The 25,045-nt window shown below is 40.4% G+C and overlaps 2 protein-coding genes across 2 annotated transcripts; one reads left to right on the forward strand and one right to left on the reverse strand.

Annotated features, from left to right (window-relative positions):
* The first annotated feature begins 246 nt into the window (after positions 1-246).
* On the forward strand, positions 247-22,279 carry LOC131242530 (uncharacterized). Its single transcript, XM_058241235.1, has 5 exons — positions 247-1,450; positions 1,538-2,292; positions 2,371-2,460; positions 20,012-20,812; positions 21,402-22,279. The coding sequence occupies exons 1-5, from the start codon at positions 1,339-1,341 to the stop codon at positions 21,513-21,515; spliced, it is 1,872 nt and encodes a 623-aa protein (XP_058097218.1). The 5' UTR covers positions 247-1,338; the 3' UTR covers positions 21,516-22,279.
* Positions 22,280-22,639: 360 nt separating this feature from the next.
* LOC131242531 (pentatricopeptide repeat-containing protein At1g05750, chloroplastic) lies at positions 22,640-24,813 on the reverse strand. The gene has a single exon (XM_058241236.1). It carries the CDS (start codon positions 24,323-24,325, stop codon positions 22,739-22,741), a length of 1,587 nt encoding a protein of 528 aa, XP_058097219.1. The 5' UTR covers positions 24,326-24,813; the 3' UTR covers positions 22,640-22,738.
* Positions 24,814-25,045: the final 232 nt, after the last annotated feature.

The raw sequence follows: 25,045 nt of genomic DNA on the forward strand, positions 1-25,045 counted from the left end.
AAAACTGTTAGATTTTAAGATCCTAGCCATAGAATATTCAGCCCTTTATATCCGTTGAATTGGAACCGTCCCTATCTTTCGTGACTACCATCATCACTGTGATTTTGGACTTCTTATAATATCAACGACTTTAGATCACCAAAGAGATGGGCCACCCCGACCAGAACGGTACGGTACAAGCAGTTGTAGGCCGAGTATCGTAAATACTCCAGTCTGTCATGGTACGTACAAAGAGAGAGAGATAGAGCCGAGTTCGTTTTCTATAGGGATTCTGAAGGGAGGCAAACACGTACATACAATCGAAAACACGGAATTAGTTCTTCATACGTTTCCTTTCTCTTTGCATTTCTCCTCTGTCGCCGATAAAACCCTTTCTTTCCTTTGAAGGCGCGACCAAAGCTCTCTCTCACTCTCTGCATACAAAGATATTAAGAAAAAAGAAAAGAAAAGAAAAGAAGCTTTGCAGACTCCAATCTCCTTCGTAAGCTCTCTCTCTCTCTCCCTCCTTTCCTCTCTCTTACACACAGAAACAAACAGACTTCTTAGCATTGAGAAAACACTCGTCGCGCAATCGAACGGTTAGGGTTTCCTGACGCAGATCCTGTGGCGACGATTTCAGGCGGAGGAACTCTCGCTTTTATTTCTTTCCATTTTTGCCCTCCCCCTTTTTTTAACCCTAGGGTAGACTTTCTTTGAGGGCTGTCGAACCCTCTTCTCATTTTCCCCGTTTCACAACCCCCTTTTTTCTTCTTCTCTAGGGTTTCTGTTTTCTTATTTCGCCCGTTTCTAGGGTTTGGTTTCTCCCAAGAAGCATGAGTTTGAATTCCGCCGCGGCGGTCGTCGTCGCCGGCTCGCCTTCCTGTTTCTCCGATATTTAGGTTTTTGCTGGATGATGACAGTCTTTTGAGCGTTTCCCGTCATGGAGGCATAAGGGTAAGAGGACGCATGCTCATTCGGCATTTCCCCCCTTTTCGGATGTGACTGTCGATTCGTTCCTGTTGATTCTCGTAGTGTGTACAGAGTTGATTAGTTACAGTAGTCTTTTGCGGTGGTTCAGATTCTGGATTTGTATAGGGTTCCTTGTTTTCGCTGGAGAGAGTAGGGAGCCTTGATTGGGAATTGATTCAACTGAGAGAAGTGTTTTTTATTTTTATTTTTCCAGTTTATGTTGTTGGAAATTAGGATTTGATTGATTCTTGTGGAGAAGATATGGTTTTTAGGTGACTAATTTTGTACAGAAAGTGGGATTTTTACTGGGAAAGGTTGAAAGGGTTTTTGGTGGGTGAATTCAGAATATCCGCGCGTAGTTTTGTTTTAATATCATGGTCGGTAAGCGTTATGGAAAGAGGTGAGCCAGCGTTAATACCAGAATGGTTGAAGGGAGCGAATGGAGGTATAAGCAGTGGCAGTGGTGGCAGTTCCCATCAATTTGCATCTTCCTCTCAATCTGGTATTTCTCATATTTCCCCTCCCCATTTATTTTATACTCTTTATGCTTATGGTATGTTTATTTGATTATTGTTGTCTTCATCTATAGATGATCATGTAAGTGCATTGCCTACAAGGAGCCGGTCTTCAGTTAGTTCTGGTGATCATGACACTCCTCGTTCTTTCATGGATCGGACCTCTTCTTCATACTTCCGTAGGAGTTCAAGCAGCAATGGGAGTATGATGCATGACAAGGATTCGTCCTTGCACTCACGGTCTTACAGTAGTTTTAGTAGGAGCCATCGTGATAAGGAACGGGAGAAGGAGCTTGAATTTCGATTGGGGGACCACGGGATTCATGATTATTCTGATCCTTTGACACTCTCAGCTAATGCTTTCACAAGTAAAATTGAGAAAGATAGTTTGAGGCGTTCACAATCCATGATATCAGGGAGACGGGGTGAGGTGTGGCATAGAAGAGCAGGAAATGACACTAGCAATGGTCTGCACATTGGGGGTGGTGTTATCAGCAACATACAAAAGGCTGCATTTGAAAGAGACTTCCCTTCGCTCGGGGCTGAAGAAAAACCAGGAGTTTCTGACATTAGCAGAGTCTCGTCACCCGGTTTGGGCAGCGCTTCTCAAAATCTGCCAATGGGTACTTCTTCTGTAATTGGGGGAGAATGTTGGACCTCAGCATTGGCGGAAATACCTGTAATTGTTGGAAGCAACAGCACAGTACTTCCGTCGATTCAACAAACTGTTCCTGCAAATTCGGGTTCTGTGCTCCCAAGCATGACCACTGGCCTTAATATGGCGGAAACATTGGCTCAGGCCCCTTCGCGGGCTCGTACAGCTCCCCAGGTAACTAGGACATACCGATTCCACGTCATTTGTTTTGGGACGGTTTTGTTGAATGATTTTTTCACTGCTTGGTCACAGTTATCTGTCGAGAACCAAAGGCTCGAGGAGTTTGCTATTAAAAAATCTCGGCAGTTGATACCCATGACTCCTTCAATGCCAAAATCCTCGGTACGCAATCTTACTTCCCGTTGTTGATTGTCTAAGACGTTTCCATCTGAACTCAACCTGTTTACCGCTTCCTGTTGTATAAATACCTCAGGGAGATCAGATGTTGATTACATTTTTTTTTTTTTTTTTTTTTTGTTTTCTATCATTCATTTGTTTTATCCAGTGAGGAGAGTTATATCTAATGGAAAACCTGGAATGAAACTTATGTATAGGTGGTAAAACTTGTCATGTTCTTGTAGAGATTCTAAGCGGCAATACAAAAACCCTGATCCAGTTAATTGGACTGTAGTATCCTCACGTTACTCCTATGTGTTGAACCAACACAATCCTACTTCTGACAATGCTTTCTAATCATGCCAGATAGCATTGTCAAAAGTAGGATTGTGTTGGTTCTACACATAGGAGTCGATGTGCCAAGGTTTTAAATATCATCTGATGCCAAGTCAACTTTGTATGGGTGGAGAATGAAATGAATTAATTGTCCTGTTTTTTAAAGGTTAATTACTTGTATTGGTTAGGCTTGAGTACTTTTAAAAGTGATTGGAAATTCATTTGTTGGCCTATCTACCAAACAAATGAATGCTGAATAAAGAAGGATGAAACAAACGTGTTTTAATCTTATGTTTTTGACAAATGGTGCAGTTTGTAACTTGATCCCATTTCATTGTATGAATATGCAGGAATATTAACTAAAATAATGTAGAAATCATGCATCAGGTATACATGTTCTATTGATGGTCTAAACATTATCATATACATACTTCTAAGAATCGATGAGTACCCTCTTAATTTCTTTAATGACTATGTGAAGATTTCTGGAGGAGTTTGTATTTTCGCTCCCTGTTCTCCCTCTCTCCGTGTGGTGTATACATTTTGATTGGCTCATCACTTTGCTGTAGGCTGCCTCAGCAAATGCACCTTTTTTACTTCACGTCTATGTTTGACTGTCCAGCTAGCATCATCAACAGATTTGAAACAACCCAGAGAATTTTTCTTTGGGAGTGATGGTGGAAATGTCATATTGTAGATTAGGTTTTTTGCGTGTGTGTGCACGTGCGTTGGAAAGGGGGGGATGGTCGGAAATATCATTTCGTTGATTTGCAAGGATATTGGCATCCAAACACAATTTGGATTCCATGTAACTCTAGCTTTGTTATCCAAACAGCAATAACCTGACTTTTGGAAGCCATTTTCCTGTAACTCGACTTACAAGGATCTCAACTTCCCCTTGTAACCGGACTTCCGAGCATCCAAACAAGGTGCAGGGAGCTAGGCGCGGTAAGTTTCCTTGAGATGAATCATTCTCAACTTACTTTTTTATTTAGTGTTCTCATTTTTCTGTGTGCATGTATGAAATTCGGGGATGCAGTGATGCATAGGACTAGAACTTAGAAAATTGACAGGAAAAGGAGCTGGCACTTAAACCAGGAAGCTGAGTTCCTAAACGGTCATAAAAGCTGAAAGGAAACAAAGAAATGGATGATGTTGGATCGCATCACATTTCCCCCAATAATTGCAACCAAAGATCAGGTTCCACATCACATTTCCCCTAACAAATTTACAGCAATCTTTAACAAGGCCCCTTTTTTCATTAAAGAAAAGGGAAATGAGGATGGGGAAGCTGTGGCCAGATAATAATCTGCCACCCAAATATTCTCTACCAAGAGGACATTGTCTTACGTTCCGGAGCACCTCCACACTCTTTGAGATGACTTGCCATTTTCCAGATGCTCATGAACTTCAAATCTGATAATTGCATTCCAAACCTCTGACCTACCTCTCTGGACCATGTCAGTATGTGCTAGCCCTTTTGCATTTCACCAAAATTCTCTTGATAACATTTGACCACGATGATTCCCTTTTCAAATCTCCACCACTATTTACTAAGAAGCATGCAGTTTCTCTCCTTTTTGTTCCCAAAACCAATACCTCCTTTTGAGCCTCTCCCTCTCCCTCTTTACCCTCTTCTCCCTCTCATAGAAAATTCCTTCCACTGGGTTTTGTCTTGTCTGCCACCCTAATTGGTGCCTTAAAAAGGGAATGGAAGTACACTAGAATTTTCAATGGCACATGTGGTGGGGTTAGCAACGTCCCCTACAATTTTCAATGGCACATGTGGTGGCCTATCATTGATTTGAACCATTCATTCATTCATACAGCTAGGAGTAAGCTATGGCGTAAGAATCATGCTAATTGGATAATCCTAACTCTTTGAATGGGGCCAATTTTTTACATTCGCACATTGTTTATGAGCCATAAATCAAATGGCTAGAATCGTCAAATCAAAGTGTTACTTCAGAATCATAAGAAATACAAAGTTGGATCTATCTACTAGATGTTTCAAGATGATGATTGGACCTATTTTGTCTTTCCGATCAATCTTGATTCTCCATTTTCATGCTATTGATTGGATGCTTAGGATTCACCTGATTGGCATGATTTTTGCACCATGGCTTGTTCCTATTTGTATGAATGAATAAACGATCGACCATAGGTCACCCCATGTGCCATTTAAAAGGTTTGGGGACATTGCTAACGTCCCCGTGAAGGTGGGTACATTAGCAACACACAAACATATTAGATTGGACTATTTCAAGCGTTTGATCATATTTCTCTTTTCTTACTAGGTTTACCTTGTAGGGCAAGGCTGGGGCCATGGCATGGGGACCATGGTCAAGCTAGGGACAACCCCTACCCATTGCTAGCGACCAACACACCATTCATGTTTTGCTGATCCTCAACAGAAGCCCCTTGAGATTGAGATACAAAACACATGACTAACCTCATCCATCTTGAGAGTTCTTTTTTAATTTTATTATTTTTTTTAATTTTATTATTATAAAGATTTTGAATACATGCTACACCAAACTTATTAGCGAACAATCTTTCATTTCCATGACTAACAACTTTAGTTTTCAAACACAAGGGGTAAAAAAAGTTGCATTGAGACTTAATGTCAAACTTCAATCTCTAATGGAATTCATGCATGAAATCCAAAAGATCACTTTCGATAATATCTGACGCTCTATAGTAAAAAATGCCATTGTAAAGTCTTATCCCTAACCATCCCCATCACCACCTTCCATACCTCCTCAAACTCCTTTTTGAGCCAACACACCACTTGCGGGTGGATGCATTTAAAATTTATACCCTTCCACTTGAATTATCTCTGATATTATCGAAATATCTCTGATATTATTGTTATCTCCAGCTCCACAATACCGATAATACTAGTAGCGATACCGATAACACTGGTAGTATTAGGAATTCCAGGCATCAACAATGTATTGCTAAGTACCGCCAACATATCGATATCGCCGATATTTTTAATTGTGTAAATTCCAGGTGTCGCTTGTATTGCCAATGTATTGATATCGCTAATGCATCACCAATATTTTCGACTGTGTAAATTCTAGGTGATGCTTGTATCACAAGCGAGTTGTACACTAGTTGAACCGAGTCAAGCTTGGCACAGCTCGGCTCGGTTAGTAACCCCAGCTCGAACTTGGCTTGGCTTGGTCCTTGAGCCTGTCTAGCCAGCTCGGCTCAGTTCAGTTAGCCACTTGGGCGAGTTCAAGCCTGTGTGACATTTTCTCAAACACATAATGCATCTTCAATTTCTCACATAATGCAAAACAGTAACAACACTTTACATGTATTTCATCAAACACACTCGGCGAGCAGCATCAAAATCACGATATGAGGGCAGTCTTATAATGTAAAGTTTTTTTTTTTTTTTTTTTGTGACGATTTGTTTCGTATCCATTCCTTACCACCAACTAATCCGGAGGAGAATGTACGCACCCGAAACAACACTTCGTTGAGTCATTTCATCAAACACTCGGCCAGCAACATCAATATCAAAATAACCGAGTTATCGAGTTGATTCAATTTGAGTCGATTCGAGTTGAGGTTCGATCCGAGTTGAGTCAAGCTTGAACTCGGCTCGAAATTTTTTTGAGCTAAAAAAACCAACTCAACTCTGTTCGAATCCAATTTCAAGCCGAGATGGGTTAGAGGTTTTTCGAGTCAAGTCGAGTGAGTTGACCGAGTTAACTTGACTCGTGTACAACTCTTCCCAAGTGTATTGATGGTATTTCAATAATATCACCAAGGCAGGGATATCATAGAAAGTATGTTTATTAAAAAAATTCTATTTCAATTTTTTTAATGAGCGCATTGTTGTATGAGGTTTTCAATTTGTTGTTGCTAATATTGATAATATCTCAATATTATCATTATCGCAACATGTGCGATATCAAGACCACAATCTTTTGTTTCCTTTCTTGTTGTTGATGATTTCTTGGCAAAATATCATGAGTTGTCAATATTCTGTAATATCGATGGATGTTTGGATGGAAGGTTGGATGGATGGGATGGTTAGACTGTTTCTTACGACGACACATGCTTTTAAACCCCTATTAAATGGGAACTTATTGTGTATACATTCTTTTTGCTTATATATATATATATATATATATATATATATATATATATATATATATATTCGTAAATATGTGTATTTTAGCATCTCCTAAAGTTTCATTGATAATTCTATCGTTTTCCCCATGTTTTCTCGCATTTTCAGTTATCAACGATATTATTGACGATATCGATATTGTTTCCATATCCCCGACCAGCGAAACTTGTAGTGATACCAATACTTCGAACACTTAGTGGTCATCTACTCAAAGAATTCCACTACTTTGTCTTTAATTTGGTCTTGATCGTCACTACCTCCTGCCAAACAACCAGACTAGGGATGTAATCCATTCTCCAAGACCATTTTATGCAAAAAAGAAATGCAATGTTCTTATTGCCTTCTTTTTAACTGTGTGGTCTCTTGGGACCTTACAATTTTATGTGGAGTATGGAATAGTAGCTACTACGTATTTTCTTTCTTGTTTGTATTGTTATGTTGTATATAAAAAAGAATTGTTTAAAGGCTTTTGAGAGCTGTTTTGGTTCAACATACATGTGTAGTTTAAAGGCACCCTTGGATCCAAGTTCATGTATCAATGATCAAAACCATATGATGGGACTCGTCATGGATGGAGGGGATATCCATGAAAAATAATTTTAGATTGGACTATTTCAAACCTTTGATTAGTTCTCTTTTTTTCTTATAGGCCCCAACCATGGCCCCGGCTTGGCATTGTAGAGCCATGGTTAGGGCCAAGCCCTTTTTTGCCCAATTAGGGCCCAGTCCTTGAGCCAAGTTTAGGGGCAGAAACCTTGGTCCTATAGGCTCTGGTTGCCACTCCCAGGTCGTAGATAGCCTTCTAAACCCAAAGAGCACATTCTTAGGAACAACCTGTGTTTTTTTTTTTTTTTTTTTGTTGTGTTTTTTGTTTTGTGTTTTCAGAATAGTTATTGTATTGCAAGTCATGGTAAAGGGTTGAATTGTATTGTAAATCGTAAGTTTTTTTTAATGATTTTCTTTAAAAAATGAAGAAAATCTGCAAAATATAAATAAATCAGAAAAAAACTCATCAGTCGTCTGCTTCCCATCCATATGCACCATTATACCTCCATACTATGATAGTGTTAGATGATTCTTATCCTTTATTTTTTGTCATATAAGAAATTTATCTTAAAAACATACAAGAATCCTTTGATAATTTATTTTCCTTTTACCTTTCTTGAGTGTAGAATCACATCGGAAAAGCGTGTTTGGTTTTGCAGACCGACGAAAAAAGATATTTGATTTTTAACCATCCCCCCCCCCCCCCAACACACACATCAACATGATCACAACCATGTATGAAAACATTCCAGATGAGTCATACATCAATTTGGTGTTTCAACTGATTAAGAAGTAGGAAATATGCAAAACAATTTTATGTTGAAGAATATCCTTCATGTAATCTCTTATAAAGAACATAATAAAATAATTAACCTCTTCTAAATGATTCTTAAAGCCCACACCAATTTAAAAACATAAAATGAAAGCCAAGTAAAGCTTAAAATAGAAGAGAACAAGGATAATTTGAAACGTAAATAGTGGCATTCAAAACATATCATCGTAGGATTCACCTAAAAAGGGATTCAAGGTGTGATTCAAATTGTTTTGCTTAAGATCCGACTCAAAACCTAAATCATAGGATTTCGACAACATTGCGCAGGAAAGATTTTCTTGTTGTGCTCCACCCATATGTTTAAGGAATTGATGGAAGCATGATTTTAAGTAGCTTCCCTGCATAAGAGGCGATGCTGTTCTATTGACCAACATTCAAATTCTTCAAAAATCCTGAAATAGACAAATCAATTCCAAATAATTTGAAAAGGAACCAGAGATTCAAAATAAAAGGACAAAACAACCTATGGTTTATTGTTTCTTCTGTGACACAACACATCAGACAACGATTGGGTAAACCAGTGTTTGAAATCCCAAAAGCTGGACATCAACTTGATGTCCAGTTCAGCCAGATTTACTTTGACACTGTCGAACCTTACAGACTCGACTTCGATCTATCGTGGATTACCAGTTAGGACAGAACTGTAGCAGATCTATATTGGGTTTTGGTGGATGTATTATGGTGGTTATGTTCAAAGTATTAGGCTTTCTTTTCTGCTTATGATGGATCTGTAGTTGGGATCAAGAACAGGGCTGCGTCCGCTTACAATGCTTAAAGTACAAACAACTACACTTGTTAGATTACTCATAAGTTTCATTCCCACACAAGTCACAATATACATGTGTGTGAGACAAGTACATGCAGCAAAATGCAGCAACATTGTAGTGGATGTTACTCATCCACCTTACTGCCTAACTTGTCATAAGATCTTCACCACTTGCTACAAATTATGATGCAACAACCATTTCAATTGAGTTTCTTTATTTGATTTTCATTTTGTTTTCATATTTTTGTATTTTTTTGGTAGGCTTTTTAACATCGTCACATCATTATTATCATCTATGCCTTAGCCCAATTAATTGGGGCTACATGAATCCTGTTCCGCCATTCCACTCTATCAAGGGCTAGACCTTCAGTTAGTTTTTTGGTGAGCTTTATATTTTTTATAATTGTCCACTTTCGCTCATTCTTGTGCGAGGTTCTACTATCTTGTTCCGAAAAAAAATCATTTCCTAGATTTTGTGCGAGTCATTCAATCCTTTTTTGTCATATTTTCTTAGAGAGGGATTTTTATTTATTTATATTTTTACACCGCTGCTTCTAAATTGTATGTTTGAGTGGAGAAACAATTAGGTGAACTTGCAAAATTGCAAAACACTTGAGGTTTCTATAGATTTTTCTTTCAAAAAACATTTTGAACTAAACATGAACATTTTTAGCTTGCTGATGGGTTCTGCAACATGCTAGTTATTGGTACCTTTGTTTTTCTAGAGGTCATACTTGAGTGGTCTGTGCGAAAATGCACAGAACTTGCAAAAGCCTGTTTAATAGTTGCATTGTTGTCCTCAGCTGTCTCAATACTGAGCAATGGATGTTGATCTCACTGCAGGTGCCTTATTGGTATTAGAGGTTTGTTGGTCTTATTCTTTGTGTAGCTAACAAGTTTCAGCAAAACGTGGCTCGGAATCTTAAAATCCTTCAAAGAATATGGTGCTCATTACTTAAGATCCTTCTTGGTCGCAATTCTGTAGCTCAATGGTAGGAGCCTTCGTTTCGACATTGAGGTCTTGGGTTCATGCTTAGTTTATAAAAAGAAGAGGCTTGGTGTCTGCTGGTCAAGCCAGTCCTCTAATTTGCATTTACATCCAAGTAGTTGTGGCAATTCAAACTAACAAGAAAGATAGAGAAGGAAACATAATCAGTATAGGAGAAATTTGCCTTTAGAATATAAAAATCTCACCCACTACAAATGGAAACTCTTTCATAAAAAGATTCTAGTAGAAAGATATGAATAGCCTTCCAAACAGTCACTTCCCAATCCACTACAAAAGGAAACTCTTTTGTAGATAGATTCCAGCAGAAAGACATGAATAACCTTCTAAACAGTCACTTTACAATGTATATATAATTTTAAATAATAACAATTCTCAGCCCTTGATCCATATTGAATGGCAACCCTAGAATAACTAAACATAGCCCTTTACAAGGCTGTTCTGTATTATTAAAAACTAAAAACTATGCTAGTTGAGTTTCTAAAAGTAGCACTATGATAGCATGTTATTATAATAGTGCATAGTTTGGTGATACCGTAGCATGCTTGCTGATAAAAGAAGACAACATTAGTACAACTTCTGACTAAGGAGTAGGGACTATATGAAAAACAATTAGGATGTAAAGGCCGATGCACACAATAGCTTTGAAGCTAGCTGTTGCTTGCTGGCTAGCTGAAATGCTCCCCCTATATAGTGACCAGCTGCTTGGTGGTCCCATCAGAAAACTATAGGATAATGTAGTGCACTTTTAGTTGCATGGTCCTTCTAATTGGGTGCAGCACTCCCTCTAGCTTCCGAATCATGCTCTTGCTCCTGCTTCCCGGCCATTTATACTTACTAACATTTTGAAACTGACGCTTCCCTGTTCCCTCACCCAAATCTGTTGCTGCTTTCCTTCACACTTCATGTAACTATAATTGCTGTAGATTGCTTGCATGGGCTGCATCAACCCACTTCTGTTGATCACAAGTTTGTGTTAGAATATCTTTTGCAACATCCATCTTCATTGCATGTTAACTGCGGTATTGTAATCTTCCCATCCATTACACCAAGTGTTTGAAACAAAAGCCTTGATTGCCACCTGGATCAAAGGCCATGATGATTTCCATAAAGACTTAAAGTAGAAATTTATATCTGATAGTGTCTGTGCGTAAAATAAATTAGAGGAAAATATCCAGAGGAAGATGATGAAAGGACAACCATTCATCTTCTGAATCAATTCAGTGATGAATTCTGCTGAAAGATGATTTGTTTGAAATTTTCCTTTCTTCTCGCTCAATCAACTTTTGTCTGTCGAGTCTTCAAAATGATCAGTCCACTTGGCAAAAGTACATATTTGAAGAGGGCAATATTTTCCACCATTAGGACGGTCAATGGGTTGGGCTGACCCATTGGGCTTTTGGCCTTGGCTCGCAATGGAGAGGCTTAGGCTGGAATATTAGGGCTGAGGGCTATGATTGGGCCTAACAATGTTGTTAAATGCGACCGCATATGTGAATTCCCATATGCATATCGCATATGCCATTGCCATGATGGCATATGCGAGCGCATGTGCTAAAAGTGCGAGGATATGCGATCGCATATGTGATGTATGCGATCACATATCTGCCAACCGTTGGCACATTGTTTTAATTTTAATTTTTCTTTTTTCTTTTTTTTGCAAAAAATTGAACTTTAGTAAGTTATGTAACTTGTAAGTTGTGTAACTATATTGTTAAATTTAACTTGGTGTTAGCGTAACTAGGTTGTAACTTATTGTATGTACTAAGTTGTAACGTGTAAATAGTGTTAGTGTGTATAAATAAGAAACATTAAGATGTAACTTCAAAATTGTATTTGTACTATAAATAGCTTATTGATTGTTTTGTTACTTAACTATATTGTTGAATGTTGAATTTGATGTACTTCATTCAATTTTCTCGTAAGTCACAAACTAAATTTATATATGTAAAATTACTGTATTAGTTATCTGTTAACTTAGGGGAGTTTCTCCTAAGTTCTTATAATTTTCTACATTTTTAAAAAAAATTTCCCCTTATTTTATTATTATTATTATATATATTTTTTTTAATTAAAAAAAAGCGACCACATATGCAATTGTGCAATCACATATGCGCCCAGGCATCTGTAATCACACAGAACTGCATATGCGATTTGACAACATTGGGGCCTAAAACTCAAGTCCATTATTAATCAGTTCGGGCTAGGCATTTGTCTAATAGCCAGTTCGTCCAGCTTGGTCCATTTAAGGTTTCAAGTTCATTTGGTAATACATGATGCCATTATGGACTCACCTAATGCACAACCCGGATCTGGCACAACAGTGGGTTCTGGGCTGGGGGCATGAGCTAGGCATAATAATCTCAGGCCGGGTTTGGGCATATTTGTTTTGGTCCGTCATATGCCGGGCTTGGGCCTTGGTAGTACTACATGGGCAGGGCTTGGACAGACCTTGGCCTGGCTTGTTGACAGCATCCACCATAATTTCTTTGTCATTTCTTCAAAACCGGCTCCTTACTCTCATCAAGCAAGAATTGATCATCCTCACAATGTTAAACTTGTTAAAGAGTTCTCTACCTTATTGTTCTGTTTTTTCTTCATATGAGGAGGCACTCTGCTCGATTGGAATGGGATGGAGCCTGCCACAGCACCAATTTTTCCTTGATTTCCACCTTTGTTGTCTTGTATCCTTCCAGGCCCAAGTCCTTCCTCATGAAGCACAAGTTGATCAATTATCTCATACAGGGTTTGGATCGCTTGGTTAACTGTTAACTTGATTGATATAATTGGGTGGCGAACTGACCGACTGCATCTTGCATCATAACTATGTGTCATCTTGTGAAAAATCAGTATGCACGAATTGATGGGATTCTCTTCATACTATTTCCTCTTTGACCGAAAGCTCCAATTCCAAATTGCTGCAAACTAGGGTGGTGATTGTTACATCAGTCTCTAATTCATGCATAGAGCCTAGTAGAGATGCTAATTCAGACTAATAAGAACAGTTTAGAAGGGAACACAGTCAATGGGGGAAGATTTTACCTCCATAGTAGAAGCATCACACCCACTATAAAAGAGAACTCTTCTATTTAGGAGATTCTTACAACAAAATGATTCAATAACCTTTTAAAGAGTCTCTTCATAGCATATATCTTTTTAAGAGAGAACACAAAATTGTTGGAAAATCGCATAGGAAGCAAACAATACAGACTAGAATGACTCAGACCAAAATGATCAACATTATTAAAAGATACAGTGGCAAATGGCCTAAAGATCGAAACCCAAGAGGCGACATCCTACTTGGTCTTGCTGAAACCCTTGGTGGGACAATGGGATGGGACTGATTATTAGAAAGCATCTATTATCGTGCTCCGCTCAAACCAACCACAAGCTAGGTATTTTGTAATGGTATCCGGCTGGATGGGTGTATCCGCCAATACTGCCCTACTATGACTCTGTTTTTTTTTTTTGGAAAGAGTAGCAAAATTTATTGGTAGAATTCTAAAAGATGTGATCCCAAATATGATTTTATTTTATTTTATCTTTTTTGTTTGTTTTGGGCATGTATTTGTTGGTGTAATGGGTCATTCTTTGTTAAGAACGTTGTTTGTGGGGCAATGTTTGCTTGACCTGTTGAAAGTCAACCAAATGGCCCTAACTGAACACAAATGAAGCACGATTTGGTGGATTAGGGCCTGTTGTTACATATAAATACACAAAAAAGAAAATAAAAGTGATGGCTTACCCATTATTTTGATCATTGTTGTCATGTGCGATATGCGATCGCATATGCGCATATCCATATGCAGCTCGCATATGCAATCATGGCCTATGCGATTTGTCACATATGCGATCGCATGTGGCATATGCGAAAATATGCGATCGCATATGCGATGTATGCGATTGCATACAACATATGTTGGCCAATGGCTGACACATTATTTTATTTTTTTATTATTATTATTATTTTTATTTTTGTAAAAAAAAAAACAACTTTTTGTCTATAAGAAGGCTTCCAAACCTACCCCATTTGCAATATCCTCGCTCCAAAACTCTTTTATTCTATTCTTCTCTTACATTTCTTAATTCCGAGTGGTCTTAATCTATCTCTCTTATATTTCCTACTTCCAAGTGGTCTTAATATTTCTCTCTCCCCCCCCCCCCCCCCTCCCCTTCTCTTGGAAGTTGGAAGATCAAGATTCAAGCACTTGTTATTTAATTCATTGTTTAATTGATTTTATTTCTCTCAAATATATTTTAAATATGTAAAATTAGTTATTTAATAACCTAGGAAAGTTACCCTTAATTTTATTTTATTTTTCATATTTTTCGATTTTTTTTTTTTAAAATTTTCAAAAAAATAAAAAAAAATGTGATCGCATATGCGATTGCATATGCGCATACACATATGCAATCGCACATGATCGCATATGCGATTCAACAATATTGATTTTGATATTTCCCAATACGAACATGTCCCACTCTGCTTTGGTTCATTTAAACCCACTCAAAAATTGTGATTTGATACTCAAAACAGGTGTAGATTTAGTTTAAAATTACTTCCTAAGCTTCCTTCATGGTTGAGATAAATAAAAAAAAGTGAAAAAACGTGAGCAAAATTGAAAATAAAAACTTTCACAATGGCCCCTTTATGATTGTATCTATCTGTAACGGCTTGTATCAACCCATATTGGTTGATACAAGCTGATATGGCCCCTTTTTCATATTGGACTGATTCACCCCCATATCGGTAATGGGGGTGCTGTTTCCTTCATGTAATGGCCGATGCGGCTGTAATTTATCCACTTTTAAATACCTTGTCTGCAAGCCTCCACAAAATTCTCCGTTTAGGACCACCTCCTCCCCCATGCCACCCCGAAGGACTTGCTTGACTCAGGCATCATCCAACAACAATGGAATAAGTCGAAGAAGCCACCCCCCCCCCACCAAAAAAAAAAAAAAAAAAAACTGCCCTAGCAAAAGGTTAGTGCATGAATAAATCATCCACTGACTCAGTGTTCTAGAGGCTAGAATGAGGACATTTGTGATAATCTTTGCCTTTTCTAGAAGTTGTCAATCCCTTGGCTACAAACCAACCAAAGGAACTAATTTGAGGACCAAAGTATGACCAAATGAACTCTATCAGCTTATAAGACTCACATGGTCTAGAGAGTGATTTACCAAATAGAAAATTTTAACTGAGAATCTGCTTGACCTTTTCAATCTTTATAGCCACCCATCCTTGTCAAATGTGGAGGGGAGAGCCGGCTCTGCATAAGGTCCAACCCACCATCTTCTTCAAATGTTGCACAAATTCTTGTGAAAAGGGCGGTCCCAGTCCACATGGACGCCGAACACTTGATAGCACTGTCAATTGAGCACATCCTTATGTACCGACCTAGGCAAGCTTGGGAAGATAAAACAGAGCATCCTATTAGCGCACCAAATGTCCTCCCAAAAGTAAGGGCAGGATCCGTTTACCGCTGTATATGATTTCCTTCTTGAACAGATTCACAAATCTCAAGATTCCTTTCCAACTGCTCGATGCTTAGTATTTCGAGTATGTTTTTGTGAAACTACCTCCACCTTCTACCCCCATATTAACATGAAATAACTTGCTTCCATAAACTGTTCTCTTCAGCTCTGAACCACCACAACCCCTTTCCAATAATGCTATTTTCATAGACTTCAAGCGCCTAATACCGGCCCCTCCTTCACTAGTGGGCTTGCATATATTGCTCCAATTTGTAAGATTGAACATCCATTCCTCTCTACAAAAAGTCTCTGTGAAGATTTTCCAGTATTCTAATTATAGATCTTGGGCATAGTTTGCCAACCCAGCGGGTTTACTCAGGATCAAATGAGTCAACTTGGCCTGATCACCAACTGGATGACTAGGTGGAGTTTCACTCAGTTCAATGTGACTTTGGTCTGAATCGTTTGAGTCACCATCGATTCTCAAAACCGCCCGAGTAAATTGGACTCGCATGAGTGAAAAGAAAACAGAACTGGGGAAATTATGCAACTTGGAAGCAAAAATGGGGATAAAAATGGAAATTTCTCTCCATTCCTACCCATCTACCTCCAATGTAACCTCTCTCTACATTCTCCAAAATTTGCCTTGTTCATTCCTGAGCTACTAATGCTCTGCCCAAAATCTACTTGCTACAGACAAAGGCTCCTTGCCCTTTGGATGCAACATTCTCTAACACCACACAACCTGGGAAATGGGAACTAGGAATTTAGCCAAGATATTGTATAGGCTCTACCCACCCCGAGTGTGCCCCTACATCCCACAAGCAACCCCACTCGAGCTCAGTGTGAAAATGCCCCTGCATTAATCACCCTCGCTGAGGAGGTGAACACGAGACCTCCTGCTCTGATACAAATTTGATGCAGGACAATTAACCACATGCTCTAAAAGCTTGAACTGATAGAGCGTGGCGAATCAATCCCCTTATCTCATAGCCTAGGCTCCACATCCCATGGGTTAGGACGTCGGCCGAACCCCCCCTTGTGGTCCCCACTTCACATGGATTCCGCTTCACACGAGCCACCTGCCTCACATGGGCTGCCCACCCCGAGTATGCCCCTACATCCCACAGACAACCCCACTCGAGCCTGGTGTGAAAATGGCCCTGCATTACAGTCGTAAAATCATTAAGCACTCTGCCCCTTTTTCTTTGGAATGAGGGCGATAAAAGATGCTCCCATATCTTTCGAAAGATGCCCCCCTATGGAGCACTCAGAAATGAACGCCAACAGATCATCCATCATTTCTGGAAAAAAAAAAAAAAAGCATTAGGGAACCCATTCAGACAGGAAGCCGTATCCCTACTGAAAGATGCCACTGTTGCCTTCCCTTCTTCAAGCTTGGTTTTTCCAGGTCCACAGCATCTTCTCTTGACAGTTTGATCGAATACCTAATTTTAAAGACTGAGTGATTCCATCCCTCCTTCAGGTGGTCCGAATAGAAGTTGACGATTGTGTTGCACAACACCTTTTTTTCTATTCCCTCACCATTTAACATAAGACTGTGAGCACTATCTCATCTTTGTCTAGCTTTAGAATTCCACGGAAGAATTTCATGCTCTCATTCCCTTATTGAAGCCATGTAGCCCTTGTCACCACTTAATCCCCTCTTTCTTCAATTTGTTTTTTGTAGTCCAAGTTCAAGTGAGACTGCTAGTTCTCCTTCGGATATATGCTCAGATTCCTTGTTTGAATCAAGCACCTGTATCTCTTGAAGGATTCTGACTTTCATCTCCTCAACCTCCCCAAAATGTATCCTGTCCATACCAAAAACTGCTTAAGACTGTTTGAGTTTCTAACTTAGTGCTATTGTAGCACGTAATTGAAGGCTTGGAAAAAGGTATTCTGTAACTATAAAGGTGGCTGTAATAGCCACCACGGTTACTGTTACAATATGGACCGTAACAGCCGATATGCTCTCTCTCTCTCTGAAAAAAAAAAAAACCTTTATTGGCCCCATAACAAGGTTTTTTTTTTAAATTTTTGCAAGGGCTGTTACAGCTCCATAACGTGTAACGGTGGCCACCGTTACCGTAAGACATACCATGTACCATGAATAACATAGCAGTACTGTAATGGTTGTAGCATGAAAGCCAACTTTTCCCATATCTAAGCCCTTATAGATCATGGAACGGAATCTTTAATTGGCCTATTGGGATGCTATTACTATTTCTAATTGGACTTTAAGCACAGATGCTTAGTTGCTTACTTTTTTGAAGTTCGATTGACATTTTTGAATGACATTTGTGATTTGAATGATTTTGACTTCATTTTAGCGTTTTACTCTTTATTTTATGATTCATATGGGAAGTCACAAATGAACATGGATGGATGAATATGAATTTCTCTTGGAACGTGTCCACAGTTAATGACTTTAGGCCCATTTCAATCTATTTCATTGCTTAGCGACTTCAAGCCTCTTTTCAATCTATTTCATTGTGTTAGCAATTTTAGCTCATTTCAATCCATTTCATTGGGCTGTAATGAGTTTTAAAGGTGTAAATAATTAGAAGCAATATATATTTGTCTATAATAGGATGATTGATTAAAATACCTACTGGTTTAGGTGTTCCTGCCTATTTCCTGCATCTCTTTTAACCTAAAGTGAGTGTAGCATTATTAACCACCTTAACTACCCTGTTTTATACAGAATCATCCCATGCTTTAGTGTTATGGACTATCTTTCTCTCTCTAACAAGTTTTATAGCTATAAATATTGAGAAGCAATGCATGTCTGTAATATGGGATGATGAATTAGAACAAAAAATTGCACCTCCTGCTTTAGGCATTCCTTGGGCCCTTTTGCCTCAAGTATGTGGCAATGTTAACTACACTGCTTTAGGCACCTACTGTGGACTGAGTTTCCTGCTCCTGCACACTGGGGGTGATTCCTTTTACTTGAAAGAATATTGGACATGTAATAGAAGTATGTTCACATGACAATGCATCTTTCTTATATATTCATTTGATCTATATAAGAGAGATCTGGAACACCTTGGGAGGATTTTCTCCTCCCAGGTTCACACGTCATATTTATGATGAAATTTTGCCGGCACATGTTTGTATCATACATGCGGCACCTGTATGACAAAAGTTGTTCCTCCCAATTTTGTGTTGTACATCTAGAGGTGGGCATCGAGTCGAGTCGGACCGGATTGGGTACAACTCGACTTGGTCCGAAATTTTCAATGCAATGACCCGAACTCGATCCGATCCGGGACCGAGTCCGGGTCCTCTGACTCGATCCGATCTGTTGTGCTCTTGGCCTGACCCGAACCAAGTCCGACTTGGTCAAGGAAACCGAGTCGGATCGAGTTGGGTATGGTTTGGATCGCTTCTGTTTTAATTTTATTTTTTTTTTGAAAATTTTTAAAAAAATATGACTTTCACCGAATTTTTAGGGCCCACGATAACGTTTATTTTCCATCCAATCTATTAATAAGGTCACAACTACATGGATGAAGAGGAAAAACAAATTTCATATTGATCCGAAACTTCTGTGACTCCTAAGATAGTTTTAATGGTAGACGTTCAACCCCACTGCTTTTTGCAGTGTGGTCCACTTGATCTTTAGATCTGTCTTATTTTTTTGGTTCAAGCCTTAAGACGAACCCACCAAATGGATGGACAGTATGGATATAACACATACCTCATGATGGGACCCATAGAACTTGCTGACGTCAATACACCAGTGGTACACCGTACACCTGCCAATCCGCTTCCTTATCTTCTCTCTTTTCTTGCGTCAGAGAGCTCGGTGCTCGATGCACCTTGAGCTGTGAGCTTGAGAGGACGGATTGGCTACTCCCCTGCCACCAGTCGGTGCTCTGTGGACCCCACCATGATGTATTTATTTCATCCATGTCGTCCATCTATTTTTCTAGATCATTTTATGGTGTTAAACCAAAAATGAGGTATATCCCAATCTCAAGCGGACAACATTACAGGAAACAATATTGAATGAACATTGTGCGGATTGGATCGGTCCGGATTGGCCATTGATCCGAACTTGACTCGATGTACGGTCGGATCTGAGTGGGCCTACTTGATCCGACCCGATCCTGGCCTTCGGTTTGGATCGGATCGGGTCGGATTCTGCCCAGCTCTATGTACATCCATACTTCAATAGATAAAATGCATTCTCAATTGCATCTTTACAGGCTACATGTACTTCGCTTGGTAAAATGCATTCTGGGTGTGAATAAGAATCACAATATATGCATTTTAATTTGTTTTACAGGTATTGGCTACTTTCTTGTTATTTGTCATCTGATGCTTGCAACGTTGCTTGGTCCTAAGTATGCAGTCCTTGTAGTAATAGAATAATCTTTCTATTTGAAAAGAAATGCAAGTTTTATGATGGTTGGTTATTACTCTCTGCTTCTCTAGGTTCTCAGCTCAGAGAAAGCAAAACCCAAAACTGCAAGAGCTGGTGAGTCAAGTGCATTAACTAAGCTTGGGCAGCAGCCCTCATCATCTCTGCTTGTCAACCACGCTACCCGAGGACCTGCTAGATCCGATGCCTCCAAGACACCTCATGTTGGAAAGCTTCATGTCCTGAAATCTGCACGAGAAAATAATGGTAGTAGCTCTCCTACTGCCAAAGATGTCCCGAGTCCGACAACTGCCAGAAGAGTCTCGCACGGTGTTGCTGCATCAGCTGCACTTGCTCCTTTAAGGAGCCCCAACAACCCAAAAATTGCTGTTGATCGCAAGGCGACTGCCTTACCTGTGGCACAAAGCTCCTCCTTGGACAGGAGACACCCGTCTCGGAATGATTTCTTCAATTCTCTGAGGAGGAAAAATTCTGTAAACCACTCGGCTCCTATCTCAGATTCAAGCCCTGCCATGCTGTCATCTGTATCAGAGAAACCTGATGAACAGATCATGGCAGTTTCTGCTGCTGTTAACAAGGGAAATGATGAGCCTCCCACAACAGATCCTGGTTTGGGCTGGCCAACTGAGAATGGAAGTGACTCTGCTGGCAACAATGATGCCTGTGAAGAACCTGAGAGATGTCCTGCTGATGGCGATAAGATTGGTGCAGGTTCAAATCCTGTTGTTGATCCGGATATTGATCTAGATGCTGTTGTTGATCCGCATGAGGTTGCATTTCTTCGGTCACTTGGGTGGGAGGAAAATGCAGGAGTCGAAGCTCTGACAGAGGAGGAAATTAGTGCTTTCTATGAGGTAACTACACTTTATGTAGGTCCATTTTCTTGTGAAATGAATAAACATGACATAATCAATGTGTCCTTTCATTGAAATCGGTTTGCTAGCATCACAAGAATCCTCTTCACACACAGATATGTGCCAAACTAGCACATGTGGGACATCTCTGAGCCTTGCATCAGATGCAACTCTGTGTCATGAGACCTGGTAAAAAGACCAGGTTGGTCGGCTTATCATGTGGGCCTGGTATGTATGAAAACAATGGACAGTTCAGTTGAAATACTATCTGTTGCTTTCATCAATGCACCACCCAATGAGCTGACTGCCCTGATCATTTTGTTGGATCATTTCAATGCAGATTCCCACCAGAGATGCACAACTCGGATGCCCTACATGTGCCATGGTGACATGTATGTCCTTGTGTTGCGCACGGGCATCTGGCATGTCCGTGAACATTCCTATAATATGGGATGGACGGATTAAAAAGAAGAAGAAGATGCATTTCAGTGATTTGGCACCTTTTTTTTTTTGGTCCAGAACCACGACATAATGAACGCCTCATGTGTAACACACCCAATATGAAACTGATACTGATTTGCCTTTGCAGTGCTTGAGATTAAGGCAAGCGAATGTGACGCCCGTGCCACCAGAGCGCCATGTAGGCAATTTGGGTGGTGCCTCTTCTGGACCGAGCTCATCTGACTCCGAATCTGAGGCATGATGGCATGCCAACTTTAATGGTTTTAAGGACAGAAGTTAACAGTTAAAGCTGAAGACCGAGGGTTTTTCTTTTCATTGATAATTGAGATCAAAAAGGAAAAGGTGAGTTAGTCGTACCAGAGTCTGCAATGGAGAGACAGAAGACAGGAGGATAGTGCAGCGGGCGGTTTTTTCCCTATCCCTGTTTGCCGAAAGTGAAGGTGCAATAAGTTACAATGTTCCGGTCCTTAAAAGACTAGTGAGATGTGACCTGCCCTGCCCGTAGGCAGCTCTTTCAAGCAAGTTTTCATGGGTGGGAAGGATATATGGCAGGATAAGGGTATTTTGTTTTTAAAAAAATGCGGTTATAAAGAAGAGGGGAAATTGCACAGTTTGGAAAAAAAAAAAATCAAGAGCTTTTCTTTTTGTTCTATCTTTTCTTTTCTTTTTTCTTTTCGGCCCAATTCAAGGAAAGATAATGATCTTTTAGTCATTTAAAAAAAGTCTTTCTCTCTTCTTTTTTTTTTTTTTTTTTTTTGTTCTTTTTGCGGTGGAAAGACGCAAAAGCTCGCAAGGGGTTTTTAAATGGGGAAAGAAGATAGAATTTGATTCCAGCGAAAAACAAAGAGAACAAATCGGAAAGATGATTCTCATTTCCTCTCCTCTTTGACACAACTGATGCCACCTTAAACAGTGGTCTCTCTAATCTTTCATTTAGGCAAGGTTCCCCAATGTAATTATATATCCTATCAATGAAGCCCGGCATCTCAACTGATATTAGACTGATTACGGGCATTTTCTCATTTCTTTCCCTTGTAACCAACACCAATCATAGCCCTTGATTACCATCTCCAAGCCACACTCGCAGCCCCAAACATAGCAGATTTTTGAATGCATACTGTTGGTAATAATTGTACTTGTACGACCCATCTTATAAAATTGGACCGGTCAGGCATCTGGTCAAAGGAAAAAATGTGGGGCCCACCCTATCAAGAGCCCAGATCTGGGACATGCCCATCAGCCTGTCCGGGGAATATTTGTGTTTTGTGCTTGAAGACGTCGTTTCCAAATGCGCAAGCTCACCTTTCTGTTCATCAAACACCTCCAGCTCTAGTCTGTGTTTTGACCCTACTTGCACCGGATGCATGCAATGAAAAAGCTCCATTTGTTGTTTCATCACACGCACAGATTACATATAAATAAATAAAAGAGTCTTTTCTTTGTGATAGTAACACATTTTCGGCTTCAATCATAGACAGCTGGAGCTCCTACAATACTTTCAGGAACATATCCATATAACTTTAGCTCATGAGAAAGCTGATCAAGTAGAGCATAGATATCTTCAGATTGTTGATGTGATTTGTCACCGGCCACAAATTCATGGCTGCTGCAATCAATCTCAACGGCACTAAAACCAGGCTTCTTACTTATCCCACGGTCCTTCATGGTGTTCCTCACCTTGCTTACCCCATCCCACCTTCCAACTGCGGCGTAAATGTTCGAGAGCAGCACGTAATTTGAATCGCAATCAGGCTCCAAGTGGACGAGATAATCCATCAACCTCTCAGCCAAACCAACATCTCCATGGGTTCTGCAAGCCGCCAACAAGGATCCCACCACTACTTCATTCGGCTTCATGGGCATGCTCTCGATCACTCGCAGTGCGTCCTCCAAGCGCCCGGCCCGGCTAAGAAGGTCCACCATGCATCCATAATGCTCGATTCTTGATGAAATGCTGTAGACCCTCCTCATCTTGTCATAGTACTGAAGCCCCTCGTTGATTAGGCCAGCATGGCTACAGGCAGTGAGTGCTCCTGTGAAGCTCACGCCATCTGGCTTGAATCCCGCCTTTTGCATTAGAGAGAAGTGTTCGAGAGCATCCTCAGCATGTCCGTTAATGGCGAAGCCGACAATTATTGAATTCCAAGAGACTAAGCTTCGCTTTGGCATTTTATTGAACACCTGGCGAGCAAAATTGATACACCCACAGCGTGCATACATGTCGATCAGAGAATTGCTAAGCCGCATGTTCTCACTGAAATCTCGTTGCTGCACATACCGGTGCGTCCACAAGCCTTGCCCAAGTGCACCCAAATTCGTGCACGCGTTAAGGACGGCTACAACGGTCACATAGTCAGCGTCAACGTCTGCAAGTTGCATTTCTCGGAAACACTCTAACGCTTCTTCGAAATGGCCGTTCTTGACAAACCCACTGATCAACGCGGTCCAAGACACCTTATCTCTCTTCGGCATCGAATCAAATAAAGAAATAGCGGCCTCCACTTCGCCGTTCCTCATGTACCCATCGATCATTGTGTTCCAGGAAACCGAATTCTTTACATTCATTTCGTCGAAAGCTTGGCGGGCGGAATCGAGACGAGCGGATTTCGCATACATACCGACGAGGGCCGTCCCCAACACAACGTTGTCATGGTCGATGCCCAGTTTCCGAATATACCCATGAATCGAACAGCCGAAACGGGAAGCTTCGGAGGGGAAATCGCCGCAAGCAGAGAGTATAATTACGAACGTTATATAGTTGGGCTCGACGTGGGCGAGTCGCATATGGGTCAGTGCTGAGGCGGCTTCTGAGAAACGGCCGCTGCGGCAGTGGCGAGCAATGGAGGACGTCCATGAGACGACGTCTCTTTGGGGAATTTCATCGAACGGGTGGTGAGCCCTATTCAAGGAAAGGCGGTTTTTGTTACTGGGCAGTGAGGTGTGTTTTGCAGGCAAAGGAAGTTGGGTGAGAGGAGGAGAAGCCATAGAAACGGGTCCGAAGGAATTGCGGGAAATAGCATTGTTGTGGGTCACACTACCCGCGGCGAGCATGTCGAGGAGGCATTATAGGTACTCGAGCCGGGAATAAGTACAGCATTGGTGATCTGGAACGTTCATCTGGTGGACATGAAACTGGGGGATCATCGGCACTAGGGCTTCTGCGGTGGCTTATGAATTTTTTATTTTGGCTGGGCTCAGATTCAAGTCCTAATCTTGATTAGCCAACCCATGCGTCTTGAATCTAGACCGTTCATCTTGTTCCTCCAGGTGTCTATATCTTTGTTCGTGTGTGGCCCACCTAATCAACGGACATATTAGGATCATTCAAGTGGGAAATGTGGGTTTTATCATTTTTATGGACGCGGTTTGGCTTGTGACCCCAACACCAGTCACTAGCTGGTGTCAAAGTTATGTGGCCCCCACGATGATGTATTTGTTTTATCCACGCCGTCCGACCATTTTTCCAGCTCATTTCAGGGCATAAGCTCAAAAATGAAGCAGTTTCAAAGGTAAAGTGAACCACACCACAGGACACAGTGGGGATTGAACGCATACTATTGAAAACTTCTCACGGGCGACGAAACTTTTTGATCAAGCTGATATTTGTGTTTGCCCTTCGTACTTCGTACAGGTCTGTGTGACCTTACGAAGGTTGGATAACAAATATCACGGAGGTTTCAACGGCGGACATCATTCTCGTCTCCTGTGGTGTGGTCCACTTAGAACTTTGGATCCGCCTAGTTTTTGGGCTCATCCCTTAAAATCAGCTGA

Source organism: Magnolia sinica, chromosome 4, assembly GCF_029962835.1.
Source record: "Magnolia sinica isolate HGM2019 chromosome 4, MsV1, whole genome shotgun sequence".
In the NCBI taxonomy this organism is placed as follows: Eukaryota; Viridiplantae; Streptophyta; class Magnoliopsida; order Magnoliales; family Magnoliaceae; genus Magnolia; species Magnolia sinica.

Coding starts and splice junctions, on each gene's coding strand:
- LOC131242530 (XM_058241235.1), top strand. CDS start 1,339: ATGGAAAGAGGTGAGCCAGCGTTAATACCAGAATGGTTGAAGGGAGCG. Junction 2,461..20,011: donor CTTCAATGCCAAAATCCTCG/GTACGCAATCTT, acceptor CTGCTTCTCTAG/GTTCTCAGCTCAGAGAAAGC. Junction 20,813..21,401: donor AAATTAGTGCTTTCTATGAG/GTAACTACACTT, acceptor TTGCCTTTGCAG/TGCTTGAGATTAAGGCAAGC.
- LOC131242531 (XM_058241236.1), bottom strand. CDS start 24,325: ATGCTCGCCGCGGGTAGTGTGACCCACAACAATGCTATTTCCCGCAAT.